The sequence below is a fragment of the Nyctibius grandis genome, chromosome 9, assembly GCF_013368605.1.
Source record: "Nyctibius grandis isolate bNycGra1 chromosome 9, bNycGra1.pri, whole genome shotgun sequence".
NCBI classification, from domain to species: Eukaryota; Metazoa; Chordata; class Aves; order Nyctibiiformes; family Nyctibiidae; genus Nyctibius; species Nyctibius grandis.
The window spans coordinates 17,207,375-17,220,632 of record NC_090666.1 but is presented as its reverse complement, the minus strand read 5'-3'; the positions used below and the strand labels follow the sequence as shown (position 1 = coordinate 17,220,632).

Below are 13,258 nucleotides of genomic sequence, written 5' to 3'. Positions count from 1 at the left end.
GTACATAGCAATAATGACCTACCTTTTGGAAGGATCTTTTTGAAGGCATAATGAAATCAGTTTTCTAAAAGATTTGCCATACTTTTTCATCATCTCCTTGTCCTCTACGCCTGTCTCTAAAGTGGGAGGGTCATTTTGAAGCGTCAGCATTAACACCTATAGTAAACCCAAAAATGAGGTACTGTAAGCAAAATCAATTCAAAACATGTAGAAATTAAAAGAGAATAAATATTCCACAGAATATGTATATTTAGATATCTTGAGTTGCTATTGAAAATGAAGTAGTGCTAACCATCTAGCAGCATTAATAATACAGCTAACAGCATTAAGTAATACAAAGTGATTGTTACTTTCATAGGAGGGTATTTGTGATAAGGTGCTGCTCCTGTTGCTAACTCAATGGCTGTTATCCCAAAACTCCACATATCAGCCTTGAAGTCATAACCTCGCACCTGGAATAGAACCAGAAAGGAAAAACAAGGTGGTGATGTCTCAAGTTCCAAAAATTAAAGACTGAAAATATTTTTTTTAACATTAGGAATACCTGCTCCATTACTTCAGGGGCCATCCAACATGGAGTACCAACAAATGTTTTCCTTACTTTGTTACGAGTAACATCACCTCCCGTTGCTAAAAATGCACTGACGCCAAAATCTGGGAAGGGGGAAAAAAGCCAAAATCTGTTCAACTACCAATAACAAAGCAAAAGTTTTACACTTTAGAAATTAAGTCAATTCATAAAGGTCTACTGATAGAAACCCTCCATTGCAGAGCTTACCTATGTTTCATGACACACTGTTCTTGAAATGTTATCGACTAGATGGTACAGTTTTATCTGGGAGATCTGCACTAGGACACCCTCAAGTTTAACCTCATAGTATGTGTCTTCCTGAATATGCCCTCAAGTTTAACCTCATAGTATGTGTCTTCCTGAATATGGTTACAAAAGACTCCAGTATGTCTGTCACTTAAGGTTTTCAAATGTGCACTTTGAGCCAAGGTTTGACAGGTTTGCATTTGCTGTTGTTCAAAGATAAGGCACTACTTCTGTATAGCTACTAAATTTGAATGCAATTTGAGCAAGAGGGAATATTATATATAACTTAAACACTTAAAGAGATTTGACAAATCAAAGATAATGAGCAAAGTGATCAACAATATATGTTTAATAGTAGACCATGACACGAATAGTTTTTTCCAAATTCCAATAGAGCAAAAAGAACTTAGTGTTCTGTGAACCTGTCACTACGTCAGTGACAGCTGTATGGGAGAGGTTGGGGATAAACGGAAGAAAGAAGAGCAGATTACCAATGTATGGAGAAATACTGTCATTCTGAATGGAGCTACATGAAGAGTATTTTAGACTGTGCTATTTACAATCCAGTTATACTGAATTCAAGCAGTTTACTATAGACCTACTTCAATTTTTATTCCCTGATGTTAAGGTTGAAAAAAAAAAAAAAAAAATCAGTAACCACAGAAAATGTAGTTTTATCATTACTTTCCACTAAACAACAATTAAGCATCACAGACTCAAATTCTGGACCTCTTCTACATTGCTAAAACACACAGAAATACAGTAGACAAGTAAGAAGCAAGGTTCAAGCAATACTCTTTAATTTTCCCTGCAGCTTGCCTGATGAATAAAAAAAATTTTTTTCTCCAAAATCTTTAAGTTACAGAATAGACAGGGTTTGTTTGTATTTCTGAAAAGCACGAACAGCCTCAGAAACACCTGCTTCTAAGCTTTTGATGCCCTAAAAATCCATGCTGGTTTTCTGAAGAGGAACTATTGCATATAAGGAGAAGCTGAATAGGCAGAAATAAATCTCAAAGATTAAAGGAGATTTTACTTTGTCAAAGCAAAAAGATGTAAAAAGGATGAATTTCAGCCTCTTACACAAAACTGGCTTTCAGTTAATGTGCAGTGTTCAGCTATCCCAAAGAGAACAGCCCCACACCAACAAAGAAACAAGCTTGACACTGCTACATTTTTCACCTGAAGATCAGAAATAACCTGGGAATTGAAATAACGCATCACAGAAAGACATCATCTATCCAGCCACTGAACTTCCTCAGTTCTGCATGCACTGAATGCCCTAGCAGCACAATTAAAGCCTAACTCATTAAGATGCCTACAGCAAAAAGGAGGAAAAGGTCAAGAAACTAAGCCCTGGAGTTGAACTAGAAAGGGATAAATGAAGCTGCTGTTTGAATGTTATCTGATTACTGAGAAAGTAGATTTGATTATGTGTGAAAGTAATAATCAACAGCTTTATTCAGATGGCTCATGAGATTTTATCTTTCCAGTTTTTAGTTATTATTATTATTTTGAATTAAGTTGGTTGTCTGGACATCTACTCCTTTACAATATGAGAAGATCTAAAAAATACTTGAACAACAAAGACCTTGAATCTCAGCAGTTGCACAAAGTACTATACAAAGTGAAGACAACTGTAGGGTATAATCAAGTGAATAAATAATTATTACGTACCCTATTAAAATTCAAGTCTGTAAAATTGACTACCTACTTTAAAAGTCTTGAACTCAAAACAGAAGACTTAAAACTGTTCCAATTAGTAAATGGTTCACCTGCCAGCCAATCTTTTCCTGTCCAGTTTCACAGACTTCAGACACTGGCATATTAAAGCCCTCAAAATATATGTTTACACAGTACTTTGAAAGTATTGTTTATATAAAAAAGAACTTTTGGCTATAGCCATTTTTATTACTAAGGGCTACCAAACACAAAGCTTTCAGCGCTGGATCACGAGCTATATATAAACTGTGAAAGGCCTGGGAGTACGCTGGGAGAAGGGGCAGGTATCACCACCTGCTCGCTCTATTTTCCAGATACCTGATACTAACTTGAGAGAGGGGATATGGGGTCTTGCTCAGTACTTAAGCTCTTTTGAAGACCAAATAATTTGATTCTTATGGAGTACCACTCAAGAAGCACATAGATACATTCAGAGGATATTTAAGATGCTAAACTGTATCCAACCGATACCACTGCAAGACAAATGGCAGAAACCCCAAAAATAATTCTCCATGAGATATATATCATGCATCTCAGTGACTAGTTAAGTTATAGCCAAAGTCCTCATGATTTTTGAATCCCCAGGAACTACTGCAATTACTTGCAGAAATAAATGAAATAAACCTGAACAGAAATACGAGTTGCTACTGTTTGCAAGCTGCTTAAGCTACATGGGTGATTCAAAAGGAAACATTAAGAGGCCATTAAAAAGCTTCCTTATATATTTGATGTGACACAGAAAAATACTGAATAATTTCTAGATCATGTATCATTAACTAAGAATCCTGAAATCTGGTAGCTTGCAGCTACAGCACTCCAAAAGGAATAGTTAAAAGCCAACAGAAAAACTTGTATCTGTTGCCCCTAATCCAGCTGCAATTACCTTTTTCTTTTATTTAGCCATTACTCTACCATTGCCATTACCTGCTATTTGTACAGAGCCATCTTCACCCAGAAGAATATTGCCAGCCTTCAAATCTCTAGAATGTACAAACAGAGGTTACTTTTATACATGAAAGTACATATGTGCACTTTTTATGTAAATAAATAAATAAATATTGCATACTAATTAGTTTCACAAGATAGCATTTTAAAATTTAAAAGACAGAATCAGGAACTGAAGTATAAAATGTAACTGATTTACAATAAAACAAAATGCATAACTCAAAACTCTCACAAACTCCCTTGTATAAAAAGACTCAAATTCAGCACTGGCATAAAATGAGCAAATTCAGGGATAGATTTTTGAGAACGGAAATATTTAGGTCCAAAGTCTGTTTTACTGCCTTTTATAACTATAATCTCACAAACTGAGAGCTTCCAGAGCTTTAAAGCAAGAATTAATGCTTTCTCACATCCAACTGCACCACTAGTGAAAAAGTTGAAAAAAAGTTCTCTTTAATCTTTTCAGAGAAGAGACCCATCTCTAAGAAAGGTAAATATACTACAGATTTCTACCCAATGAATCTATTAAAGCTCAAGAATAGCAACCATATTTTGCTATAGGGTACCATGATGAAAAATTACTTGACACCGCATCTGTCAGAAGTTCAGCATGTGCTTAACAGTCAGCTATATCCTTTTAACACACTATTCACACATAATGTTAAGAAGAAACCTTTCTCACTGTTTTTTCTAATAGAAATGTGCATCCCATTCTTAATGCACAGGATAAATCTTTCATACAGAATATATAATAAACATTAAGAATTTGAGCAAATCAATCTTTGCAAGATTTACTTAAAATCATTAACACATTGTTACTGAAAGGTAACATAACCTGTTTCCTTATATATAAACAAGAATGCATCAAAACAACAGAACAAAATCACTGAACAATTTTGGAAACATCTCCAACTGGCAAATACCACCTGACACAGCGTTCCCTGAACTACCACAGCTTTCACCTACAACATACATGGGAAAAGGAATGCACACTGTATCATCTTGAACAGAAATTCTGTGGTACTGCACAATTTACAAATTAGATGTTACAAAAAAGGAGAAATCTCAGATGTAACAAACAGATATCTCTCTTTTTATCTTTTTTAAGGTCCTTTAAGAATAGACAAGAGGAATTCCCAAATCTGACCTCAAAGGGTCCTGTTATCCTTAAAAGCTAATGAATGTTCCTTCCGCAACAATATCAGCTTAACAGAAGACTATGAATTAAGGTTTGAGGCAGATCTTTGGCATTCCAGACCAGAAGTCAAGATAATTGTTCTTTATTTCCCCATTTATCTAAATTTTCTCTCTGCAAAAGGAGGAAATAGTTCTTGATTTACATCAGAGGCAGTTCATTTATAAGATGAGACACAAGAAGTACACATAAAGAACAATTACTGTGCTACATCTGCACTACCTCCATTCTCAGAGTTCTGTCTGAAACAAATCTGGTTTTTTGTTTAAAAGATTCCCTTATAAAAGGCTAATGCTTGAAACATACAGAGCGCCTGTTGCAGGCACCTTCCTTAAAAGGCAAATCCACCTCAGTAAAATTTATTAGGCAGGTCAGAGTACAGCACTTCCAACACTCAAACAGTGGAAGGAACCTGTGGATTGCTACAGCAGATATGTATAGACCACCCCAGGGGATCTGCACAATTTACACCGAGGAAGTTAGTGGAGAGAGAATATATAGAAGAGAATAATCACTAGATGCATATACACCAAGGTGTAGTTCCATAGTACCAATCCCAGCTTCACATGTGATCATAAAGAGAGGTCTGTAGAGTTGTAACAGACATTACTGATTACCAGGAAAAAATAAATTTCACATTTACACAGCAGTGCCTGAGTGCCCAAGATTAGAGGTTTCCTGTGCAACACAATAACCAAGTCACAGACCATACCACATAAACTAGATTCAGATTAGATACTTGGAGTACCAGCAGGTACAGGAGTAAAGACCACAGTTCTGGCATACTTAGTGCAGCACTGACCTATCCTAACTATGGGAGAGAGACACAGGATAAAGACCAGGCAAGTACTAAGGATTAGTGACAAACTGCAGTCAAGATTACAGCATCTGCCCAAGAGTTATCATTTGATAATTACTGATCACATTTTACAGTATGTGAAAGAGGCAACACAATTTGCTTAGCCAAGCAACTGCAGCTGACCAGTATCAACAAACTATACACACAACTTTGACAATGCTTTTCACTGTGTATATGCTCCTACCTGTGAATTTGCCCATTCCTGTGTAGATAGTCTAAGCCCTCCAAAACTTCTTTAAGAATTGTTGCTATTATGGGTTCTTCAAGGACGCCATTTTTGTGCTCTCCTCTGTTGACTATATACTTTATTATATCAAGCATTGAACCTAATATTGCAGATTCAGGAAAGAAAAATGCATTATAATATCAGACTTTTGAGAAAGTTATATTTCTTCATTCTTTCTATGCTACTGCAATTTAAGTCTTTGCATGTACATGCACAGACCTCATGTAACTATCTCTCACAATAAAGCACACCACCTCCTCGTTCAAATGAAAAACAAAGCACTGGTTTTGTCAAGAATACTGTAACACTCAATGATCCATTAGAAAGATCTGCTAACAGCTTGCTAAGGTACCATTTATTAAGAATTCAGGAGTATCCTACATTTAAACAGACACGTACAGCTAAGGTTTTGGTTTATTATCCAGCTTAGATTATCATTCATGTGTTCACAACGTAAACATGCAACTGCAAGACTGGAAGGAGTTATTCTCTGCAAACAAATGATGACAACATCCCTAGTGACACCCAGTTTGACATTGAACTTCAGTTACTATAAATTTCAAAGAATCTAATGGCAACATTTTCTTTTTATCCAAGCATTTTTCAACAGCTCACAGTAAATTCCTCTCATGAATCACTGGTTTCTCTCAGGGTCTATGCTTGCTTTTGATTGAACTGAGCAATTCAACCAGATGTGACGTAACAAGTGTTATTTTATGAGCACTTCCCGTCCTTGCTTTCTAACATGACGGTGAACTAGTTGCTGCCATCAAGATTAATCTCATGTAGCAACCAGGACCAGAACATCTTATTTTGGAGTCTTACTTTTCTAAGCCACAAGCACATTGAGTTCAGCCCCTTTTTCCTCTCCCAGAACCAAGTAAGATTTTTACACCATTAACTATCATCATAAAAACCGTAATGAGTGTTTGGCTAGTCTAAGCAATAAAAAGGATGCAACACGTACAATGCCTGTCCTAGGAAAGATCTTCCTTGAATAAGGAATGAGAAACACTCATTATGAAATCAGAAATATATGCATTTTTACAAAAATAGAATGGATTCTAGAGAAACTCAAAAAAAGGCCACACTGACAGAAGTGACTTAATTCTGATCAGTTTTCCCTACACAGCCTTCATAGAGAATTTTAATATATTGATTCAGCATAAAAAATTACAGTAGTTAGATCAACAGAATTTATCTCAGTAATTCTTAGACTGTACTATCAATATACATATACAAACTTTCTAAGCTTGCACATTCCTGCTAGAACACATCTGTGTCTCAAGGTTCATCCTGTGTAGTCTCTCTCCCCCCTCTCTTTACCTGGTTTAGGTCAATTAACTCAAAGAAGGTACACTAGGAAAAAAATCATACAATTTCCCTGCAGCTAAAGAAGTAAAAGCAGTAACTTACCCCCACTTAACAGCTTCATAACCAGCCAAAGTTCATCCTTCACCACAAAAGATGTGTAATAGGTCACAACATTGGGGTGATTGCATTGACTCATTGCTTGAATTTCTTTCTGTAAGAAATACAAAGCCCAACATAACACAGCCAGGTATTAGTTCTGCTTGTATAGAGAGAAAGTTTAATTTTCAAAGTGAAATGCTATAACAGAACTGAAGTATGCACAGAATATGCATCAAGGCACCAAAACATTTCAATTTACCTATAGATCTGCGTGCAAGACAAAACATTATTGCAAAGAACACAAGGGAGATTTGGCCAGGAGATACAGGTGTAACTACACCAATTTTCTTCCAAGAGCAGCAAAGAAATTACTGTTAAAGTCCCAAATTCAGATTGAGCAATGAAGAACGAGCAGTCTCCAAGAGCTGAAGGTGAAGGTACAGGCTGGACAACAAAACACAAGGAAAGATCAAAACCTACTGCCTTTCCTGTTCAAAAGGGATACGAAAAGAGTAGAATGGGAGCAGGTGAGAAAGGAGGAAGGAAGCTGTTGGACAAAGGACACAGCACCACTGTCTCAGCTCCTGTGGGATGGACAGGTGGACACCAGAGCCACGCAGCCAAACATAAGAGCAAGAGGAAAAAGCAATGTTAGAGAGCAGAAGTCAGAGGAAACAATTGACTAGAAGAGCACACAGGCACCAACAGATGCACAATGTGGCACTACCAAGTAACGCCATCTACGACACGCCACAGCTGTACACATTAAGAATGACTGCCTTGTATCTGTTATTTCAAGCAGAGTCCTTTTTCTATTCACTCCTTCACATAATTGTTCTGTAACACCTTTCTGGCAGATGTCATTATCCTGCCAATCCTTTACATAGCAGCATTTAGGCCTCCTTGTACCAGAGGGTTTGGCCTCACACCTACTTAAGCTCCCACAACTCTACTTCTCCCTCTCCACCTCTGGCCACACAGTCCTGATCCATCCCTGGTGCTAGAGGACATGGTCCTGCAGGGTGATCCAGTCAGGGAGCCAATCCAGCTAAAAACCAAACTCTTCCACCTCCCCTCCCCCTCCCTGAAAAGCAACTGCTTTCAAGCAGACCCATGCTACACACTGACTCACCAGCACAGGTGCAAGGCAGACACTATGGCAGTCCCCCTCAGATTGATTAAAGCTGCCACAGATGCAATTTTCAACTTTCAACCTCAATTCAGCAAGTGTTTCAAAGAGGGTTTTTTGTTGTTGTTATTAGCAATGCACTCAAGACTACAGACACTTTCTAATAAAAAGTTAATTCTATGTGTTAAAGACTGATTTAATCTCGTGATGCCTGTTGGTAACTATTAAGTCAGGCTGTAGTTTGATACACATTTCAGCTAGTCTTGTTGTCAAAAGTCCTCCTCCCTAGACAACTTCCAAGCCCTGAACCACAGAAGGATGAATGCCTGGATAGTCATGCAATGAGCCTGAATAACTGAGCAATTTGCAAAATTGCTATTTCCACCCCCCACTCTGGGAGACAGTAGGTGGAAAACAGAAGAAAGATATGTGGGGCTCATTTCACTTTCCCAGAAGACACGTCAGCTTAAACACAAGTCAAATTACTGCCTCAAGTTCTTAATTCAGCTATCCATACCAAATCTTAACTGTAACCCTCCCACTCTTTATTACTATTTCATTTCTTACATTGTTTCATTCTTTTCCTATGCTGGTAATATAACGATGGCTCAAAAGGGCTACCTGCCACTACTGGGCAAAAATACACCTCATCTATTTTACTCACACATTAATAGTGCAGAAATGTAACTAACTGACTGTGGTAAGCTTCTCTAACTGAAAGGTGCTTTGAATATTTTGTCTGCCTGCATCAACTTGTCAGCAAAAACTGAGCTATCACAGTAACCATGGCCAAAGGCACCTTGTGTCTCAGCTTTGGTAACTTTATCCAAAAAGAGTCTGTGCAAAACAAAAAATAAACAAATAGAAAGCACTCCATGAGAGATAAGGGATTAAATTTTAGTCAGGAAAGTATTAATTTCAGACTTGCAGTTCTGGAGCGCCCCTATCACACACAGAACGATAAGCCTCCACAAACTTCAGTTATTTGGCTGAGGCCCACGATATACACAGGCACACGATACGTGAGAGAGAAAAGCATTAACTTAAAATACACTGTCAGAGGAAAAGCTTGCAGCAGGAGGTCCAGGAGAATGCCCCGGAGCCTTCTTCACATTCCCGTCACTTCAGACATTTGACAGCACCAAAGCCATAGCAGCTCTTTAAAGTCTCTCCCTTACCCCTCTGCTTTTCCCTCCCTTGTGCTAGCAAAAGTGTTTGTGCACTGCGTTAGGAAATAAGCCCAGGTTAAAAGCTAACTTCTTTTTGGCCAGGTTATTCCTGATCCAGTTTCACTGAGCAGCTGCACAAAAATGTGTGTCAGCCTAAGGGCAGGTGGGTGACACAGTCAATAAGCAACTGCGAGACAGCTCCTTTCGACGCTCAGCTGCAGCGCCCACAGGGCCGGGTCCGGCTCCCAGTGACCAGGCAGGTGCCACAGCCCTGTGAGTGCTTCCCCGGGCTCTCCTCCACGGACACCCGGGGTACAGCTGTTTGAGGGGTTGGGGTTGGGCATAACATGCGAGGGGCTCCTCCAGACAGCCTGCCTCGAAGGGCTATCCAGAGCAGAAAGACAGTTTAGAAAATCTAATCAATCAAATAACCTGTTCTATAGAATATTCCTTGGTTTCTAGTGTTGAGTTTTTTGTTTGTTTTAAAAAAATGGAGGTAAGGGGATGGGGGAAGATATACAGTGAGGACAATACTAAGGACAGGAACTGTTTCCTTGGCTCATGGGGTTAAGTTACAGCTTACAATAGTGAGAACACAGGACATTGCAGGAAACAGAGTATTGAATTTCAGGAGTTTGGCAGTTTGTGTAACCTTAGTATTATTTAAACTCCCTCCCTCACTGCCTTTCTATTTTAATTGACACAAATCCTAAGTCTGCTTACATGGGCACCAGGCTTGCTGCATTTTCCACTTCTCTGAAGGCCACACAGCTGAGAATTTGTGAAGGGTGCCTCTGCACACCATCCGTAAGCATTCAGCAGCAGGATTTTACAAACCAGCATGTTCGGAGGGCAGACAGACTTTTAGAACATCCCTGTCCCAATGGAAACTGTTTGATCAGAAAAATAAGTGATTGAAAACTAAGCAGATTTAAAAACGGTGTTAAAAAAACCCAAAGCACAAGAGCATTCTAAGTATTATCAACTGAAACAAAAATGTTAGTACAGTTGTAACAACAGTTTTGAAGGTCAAGGATGCCCTTTTCAAGAATAACATTTTTTAAACAAAATTTTAAAATCTCTCTCTTAGAACTGAGTCGGAGTAAGTATACTTCCCCTCACAGAAAAAAAAAAAATTAAATATGTATGTGTATGCATGCATGTGTGTGTACGCACATATAAAAATAAAAGGAATCATACATGGCCCCCCCCCCTTTTTTTTTTTAACCCTCCTAACCAGGAACTTGAAAAGGCAGAATTTATGAACAGATCAACAAATAAAAGAAACAAAAAATCTGAACACAGAAAAGCAGAAACTGACTTATGTTAAAAAATAAAAGAGATGGTATGGACAGTTGTCTTCATACCAAAAGAAAGCAATACAGGACAAAAAATTCAAGACCTACTGCCTCATTTGGCAGACAGTGGAGACATGTCAGCAGTAAAGATAATCAAGCACTTGCTAAGGTAACTTTGTACGAGCTGGTAACTAACTGCAGCTATTTCTCTAGACGCCCTCTTACAGATTTTTGGCAGTTTTGTCTGTTTTTATTTGTTGTAACTTTTTAATTCTTAATTACCATTATCAGTTCAAATTCTAATCAAAAAAGATCACATTTTGACCATTTTACATTACAATGATTAGTATTTCTGGTTTTATAGGAATGTTCTTTATGGGCTGTAGATGTTAATACATCATGCACAGCATCTCACCTTGGGCTGTTCTGTTTCTAAACACAGTTCAGAATTTACCTTTTGAGTTTTTAGTGGACAGAAGTCTCACTACCTCAAGAGGTAGCTTCTACTATCATAATCTTCTTTTAAAAAAAACAACAATATCCCATACAAGCTGTTACATAAACTGAAGGTGAATGCCATCGATCACCAGGGGAAGAACATTTTGGGTCCTCCACTGTAAACAAGCCATTTTATCTGAAGAAACTGGATGGACCATACCCTCTGTATCAAATTCAAGATATCTTTTGCACTGGCAATTCCCTGCTGAGGAGATCATTTCCTTCAGAGGCAGGAATTTCTGCATTAGAAAAAGCCCACAGTCTCTAGGCAGTAGTATAACCTGTGGAACAGAAGAGAGTGTTCTCACTTTTAGAATGGCTTTGTGTCCTTCAACTCTTGTTATGCTGCCTATGTATAAATATGCATTAGTCTTATAAGCATCTGACTAGGAGCATTAGAAAGCAACAGGTTTCCTTTTTTAACAGTTCTTTGCGACTTTGTCTGGATTGCCATAATCAGTGCAGAGGAAAAACTCCTGCAGTCCCTTTTACAAAGGGCCTCTTACAGGTCCCTTCCTCCTCTGATCAGTGACCCAAACAAACAGCATTCCTCAGACGGCTTGCTATGGCCTATCGGATAAATGCGTGTTATTAGCTTTAACAAGAGTTTCCTTGTGTAGATGGCCGTGTAGCCATTCCTACTTTTCCCCTCAAAAGTTATCATTACAAAATGATCCAACAACTGTTTTTTGCCACCTTTTGGTGCTTTAGACATTTTAAGGAGACTTACTAAATTTTACCTCTATATTTTTAATCAGCTTTTAACCAAAGGAAAATGTATCTTTCCTCAATATTAAGAAAAGACAGACAACCAGACAGTAATCTCTTGAAAACCAGATCTCCAGAAAGCAAGGGGTAAGGTTCTTCCCACAGTTCTCAACAGTCAGCTATCCCAAGATTCAAATTTGCACTTCTTGTTTTTGTGGCTTTAGAAAATAGTCATTAGTAAAATATATTTTTAGGGGAAGGGCATACTTCTTTCAGATTATTTTCAAATCCTTTTCTCACTATTATCCTGCATAAAAGTCTAACCTCACTCTTAGACCAAGCAAAAAACCAAAATCAAAACAAATATAGTCATGTAATATGTTTCCCTCTGATTTACTTACAAGTAATTCATCCATACTGGTTTGGCATTTTTCTAAGTTGATCCTCTTTATTGCTACGCGTTCTTGCCTGGGTTTGCATAGCGCTGCCTGGACAACTGCTGTAGCACCGCTACCTGAGAAAGGGAAGAAGAGGAACACAGTCTTAATATAACAGGAGTTTAAACCAGTGACCAACTTACAAATCCCACACTGATTAATAACTTAAAATCCGCTGTTTATCCTTTTTCAGTGCTTTCCCCACATGCATACCTTTCCACTAGCAAGACAGCTTGCACACTTATCAAATGGAGAAGAAAAACCTCAAAATTTCTGTTCCATATTCCACAAAAAATTCCCAAGCTGACAGCTTAAAACGGTGTGCTCATTTATCAAGTCACACCCACCACCTCAATGCATTTCACATAGTTGGGGAACCATTACACTTTTGTCTTTGGATACGTCTGTTTTTATCAAGAACATGACTTGCACAGTTAACACAATTAAAAACATTACGCGTAGGGGTGGGGAGTGTGTGCTTTATCAAATGTTATTTCTTTCTGCTCTTTCAGGTCAGTCCCTTTTTAACCAGGTTTTCGTTCCCACTATGCAACGAACAGAAAAATATCAGTAAAATTGTACATGCCAAATCTTCTACAGTTTCACCTGTGTTCATTCACCGTGATTAGGGTAATATCCCACAAAAAGCATGCTGATTCTTGTAAAGAGTGCAGGAGGCGCAAGTATCACGCCAACAATAAGAAGATGCACGTTGCAGTATGGCCCATCAGAGAAAGTCAGACATGCTTACTTGACATGCAAATCACATATGGTCATAAAATTACACTGATGACAAAGCTTGGTAGAATTGAACAAATTTTGGTGAAAGCATTAGAATAATT

At 38.1% G+C, this 13,258-nt stretch overlaps 1 protein-coding gene across 1 annotated transcript in view; it reads right to left on the bottom strand.

The window, feature by feature from the left end:
• Window positions 1-13,258, bottom strand: part of STK39 (serine/threonine kinase 39) — a 105,469-nt gene that overhangs the window by 70,007 nt on the left and 22,204 nt on the right. The window contains exons 2-8 of the mRNA XM_068407786.1: window positions 12,381-12,493; window positions 7,181-7,289; window positions 5,723-5,864; window positions 3,464-3,519; window positions 545-654; window positions 351-452; window positions 23-156 (exon numbers count right to left, since the gene is read on the bottom strand). Coding sequence (XP_068263887.1) covers window positions 23-156; window positions 351-452; window positions 545-654; window positions 3,464-3,519; window positions 5,723-5,864; window positions 7,181-7,289; window positions 12,381-12,493 — 766 coding nt within the window. The remainder of the gene's footprint in view (window positions 1-22; window positions 157-350; window positions 453-544; window positions 655-3,463; window positions 3,520-5,722; window positions 5,865-7,180; window positions 7,290-12,380; window positions 12,494-13,258) is intronic.